Below are 4,734 nucleotides of genomic sequence, written 5' to 3' on the forward strand. Positions count from 1 at the left end.
CGTATAGGTACCTGTGGCAGCTCGGACAGCAGTAAGGCAGGCTCGGCTGGTACTAGGCAGAAGGTAGACATCAGGCGAGGTGAAGCAGGTCAGACGTGGGATACAGCACGACGCGACTTTGGCACAGCACAGTGCTCGACCAGGATGGTATGGAATGCAAGGAACAGGAACAGGAAGACACTAGGAGGCCATCACATAGACAAACTTAGCAAACATCAACAATGCTCAGACATAGAAGCAGGGGGAAACCCCTCTTATAGTCCAGGGTACTCACGGGTTAAAGTCATCAGAAGTCCGGTGCACCCTACGGGATCCGGGTGAGGTGAGTGGACGCGAGCGCTGGCGTCTCCCGAGGAAGAGGCTGGGGCCATCGTTGCCGACTCGTGGCTGCGGCTGTCAGGAGGAGATTGGCGCTGATGGCCCGCAGCCACGGACATTACAGTTATGTATAAATGAGGCTCTCTCCACTGTAATTTTTGGGAGTTACTCCTATAAACTACAGTGGGGATGACCGTGCTTATGTGTGCCCACCATAATTCTTCCTCTCTAGAGTGCCGAACAGGGGAGCAGCATTTCCCCATTCTTCTGATTGAACCGGAACCCCCACCTGTCAGACATTTATAGCATACACTCGAGGTATGTGGTTAGCTGTAAGTTGTATTGCGGCCCTTGGAAGTGGTACAATCTGACAATGTAGCCCTTAACCCAAAAAATGTTCTGCACCCCTGATATAAAAAAGCTAAGCTAAGCTTTAATACTAGCACTATTTTGAACTCTAATGACCACAACTTTGCAATGCAATTTTTTTTGCATGTGGGGGTCAAGTCAGAAACCAACAATTTGGATTTGTATTCTCTAAAAAGGAAAATCAATTGCACTATCAGCCCGACTGATCTTGTTATGATCAAAATCCCTCCATCTAGACTGAACACGAGCTTGTCCATTTTATTTGCATTGTAGTGTAAGTCAGTCACCTTAGTAGCAATTAGTTGGCTCCAAAAGGTACTGTCTTCTGCTGGACCAGTGGATCCATTTATGTATCTACAGGGGACTCTATGGGGGCACTATCAACTGCGGACTCTATATGGGCACTATCTACAGTGTACTCTATGGGGACCACTATTTACAGGGGGCACTATCTAGAGACAGCTCTATGGGGGCACAATCTGCAGGGGACTCTATGGGGGCACTATATAGAGGCGGCTCTATGGGGTCACTATCTACAAGAGATTCTATGGGGAGGACTATCTACAAGGGATACAATCTACAAGGAGCTCTGAGGGACATTATCTACATGGGACACTATGATGGGCACTATCTATGGGGGACTCCATTTGGGGCACTATATTCAGGGGACTCTGTGGGGAGCACTTTCTACAGGGGACACAATCTACAAGGGGCTCTGAGGGGCATTATCTACAGGGGGTTCTATGAAGGGCACTATCTACAGGTTACTCTATGAAGGCCCTATCTACAGGGGACACTATCTAAAGGGGACACTATGGGGCACCGTTGGGTTTTCTATGATGGGCACTATTTATAGGGAACTCTATGGGGGCACTATCTACAGTAGACTCTATGATGGTATTATCTATACGGGGCACTATTTAAAGGAGACTCTATGGAGACACTATCTACAGGGGCTCTAGAAGGGGCACTATCTGCAGGGGACACTATTTACAGGGGGCACTATCTACAAAGGGCTCTATAGGGGCACTAACTACCGGGGGCTCTGTGAGGGGCACTATCAATAGGGGGCATTATTTACAGAACGCACTAGCTATAGGGGGTTCTATGGGGTTGCTATCTACAGGGGCCTCTTTAAGGTCACTATCTACAGTGGGCTCTCTATTGGGCACTCTCTACATGGGGTATTGTGAGTGGTACTGTGTGTGGTACTTTACTTTACAGTGTTTGACACAATTATCTTCGGGAGCGCAGTGCATGGTAGTATTATATTTAGCAGCATATTGTATGGTACTGTTATATTCAGGGGCGCAGTGTATGGTGCAATTATATTTAGGTGCACAGTGTTTGGCACCATGAGAATTTTATCATTGTTTATATTTGCAGAAATGTTGGAAAAGTGAGGTGCTGAAGACATCTGAGTGGCAAATTGTGCAGAAATAGGCCATGGCTGGGAGAACTCGTGATGAGGTCTGGACCATACCACAAAAAATATTTTTGTACTTTAGAAATAATGGACAAATGGGTTTTACCATTCTCTTTGTCAAGAGGATGTGTCCCTACACAGTGTTATGCTGTAAGCGCTGGTTGGAGACTGACAATATGTAGGAACACAGACCTTTGACAAGGGGAATTTTAACACCTATTTGTAAATGCTCACACGGAAAGGTGGTGTTCACTATAGACAGATCGCAGCAGGGTGGCAGCAGAGAAAGGGGGGGGGGGCAAGTTTGGGGAACAGTCCAGGGCCTATAGTATACTTAATTCCCCATTGCCTATCAATATTTTGGCTGCGAATAGGATCTTCTCCATTACAGTATTACCTGCTCCAAGATCTCAGCCTGATTAGGTGTCAGTGCAGGATGATAAGTCATCATGTTTTTATAAAAGGCAAAAAACACAGGGTATAGCATACTTAGAATGGATGTGCTCTACTATCAGATTTCTACATGTGAGTGCCCATAGCCAGCAATCCCCTCCACTATTCCTGTGGCCTCCCTCTGCATATTAGATCTGTAGAAACTAGAAACTGTAGCCTGTCAGGACTAATTCTATCCCTATCCTTGTCATTGATACTGCTTATTGCATGATCCAGCAATCCTATCAGCGATAGGTCTACTCTATCATCTGCACTCATTTTTTGATGCCATGTTGACACAGTTTTTTCATCAGTGCATTCTGTATGTGTCTGTGTAATTAATAAATAGAAACAACACTGGAATATTTTATGAATAGAGTATCAACATTATAATAATTGTTTACTTAGCAGTAAGATCAGCTTGTGTCACAGATAAAAAAAACAACATTCTAGCAGGGAGGTCTAAAATAAATGTCTGGGCACACTATCACTGAAAGTGCTAAGCTGCCGACAGTTAAGCGGCATACAGGACCTTCTCCGTGCTTAATATGTACAGGTCCCTCTACATGATATTACTCTGAACTATACAGTGGGAATGTGTCCTGGGTCAAACTATTTCATACAACACTCGCGACTGCTCAATTACATGATGTGTTTTCATTTTGGAAAACTTTTCAAACAGCCTAGAGCCTTTACAAGCTTTTCTGTTCTTTTCTGTCTAAAAATATAATAATAATAATAATAATAATAATAATAATAAGATATTAATCACCACTTATTGTAGAATAATAATCCTCTCCCAATGAGCAATTTAACTATCAATTAATTATCATACAACCAGTCTCATCTGTTCACTTCATTCACTTGAGGATGATTATTAGTTCAGAATCCTGTGGGAATCGTATATGTTCTATTCAAGCTATAAAAGACATCAACATCTGGGAAATGTCACAATTTGCATGAGAAGAACCGTTGTTTCTATCCAGATCTCTTGTGAGCCACCTCTGCAGGGAACCACCTGTAAGTAGAACAAAAAAACTGATGTCATTCTGGATTTGGTTATTTTTATGTGTTTTTCTATACACGTTATGTCTAAAAGTATGTTGATACCTCAACAGAATAATTTGGAGGGTTGTCCACATACTTTTGGCATATAGTGCACACACATGCTCAAATGTTCTCATTTTATATAGTAGGAACCAAAAAGAAAACAATCTTGGATATTCATCTACATATAAATAATGTGCGAGGACAATCAGACACAAGTCACACAGATACGTCTCCTTGGATTTCGAGGTCTTTATAAATATAAAACTCTTCTATTCATTGTCTTTATCCTGACTTACATGTTTATACTGAGCGGAAACCTTCTGATTATCCTATTAGTGACCACTATTGACCACCTTAAAATCCCAATGTCCTTCTTTCTGAAACACTTATCCACAGTTGACGTCTTACTAACCACCAGCGTTGTTCCTATGATGTTGGACATGATAATTGTCGAGGAGGGCATTGTGTCTTTTTGGGGCTGTATAACACAATTGTATGGCTTTAGTTTATTTGGATCTGTACAATGCTTCCTCATTGCTGTCATGTCCTATGATAGATATTTGGCCATTTGCCATCCATTACGTTATTCTTCACTGATGGGTACAGATCTTTGCCTCCGGCTCGTTATTGGGTTGTGGTTTTTAGTCAGTGTTTTAATATCAAGTGAGATCTTTGTTGTTATCCAGTTTAAATTCTGTGGCTTTAATTACATTGACCACTTCTTCTGTGACATTGGTCCTGTAGTGGAATTAGCCACTTCAGACACTTCCATTTTGATGTTGCCAGATTTTATTAGTTCGTTTTTTACTATATTTTTTCCATTTGCTTTTATCATTATGACATACATCTGTATTTTATTCGCCATTCTTAAAATGTCTTCAACTTATAGTAGAAGAAAAGCCTACTCCACCTGTAGCTCTCACTTGACCATCGTCTGTGTATTTTATGGAACCCTAATCACAGTTTACCTGACTCCGTTTGATAACAGTTCATCTAATACAAACAAATACAGGTCCCTGGTATATATTGTGGTGACACCATTGATTAATCCCATTATCTACAGCCTGAGGAACAACGAGATCAAACGAGCTGTGGAAATAATGATGAGCTGTGTCTTTACAAATGGATGGAAAAGATGA

At 42.0% G+C, this 4,734-nt stretch overlaps 1 protein-coding gene across 1 annotated transcript; it reads left to right on the forward strand.

Annotated features, from left to right (window-relative positions):
• Positions 1–3,786: 3,786 nt before the first annotated feature.
• LOC142741788 (olfactory receptor 5P81-like) lies at positions 3,787–4,734 on the forward strand. The gene has a single exon (XM_075851122.1). The coding sequence runs from the start codon at positions 3,787–3,789 to the stop codon at positions 4,732–4,734; it is 948 nt and encodes a 315-aa protein (XP_075707237.1).

This window comes from Rhinoderma darwinii, chromosome 2, assembly GCF_050947455.1.
Source record: "Rhinoderma darwinii isolate aRhiDar2 chromosome 2, aRhiDar2.hap1, whole genome shotgun sequence".
In the NCBI taxonomy this organism is placed as follows: Eukaryota; Metazoa; Chordata; class Amphibia; order Anura; family Rhinodermatidae; genus Rhinoderma; species Rhinoderma darwinii.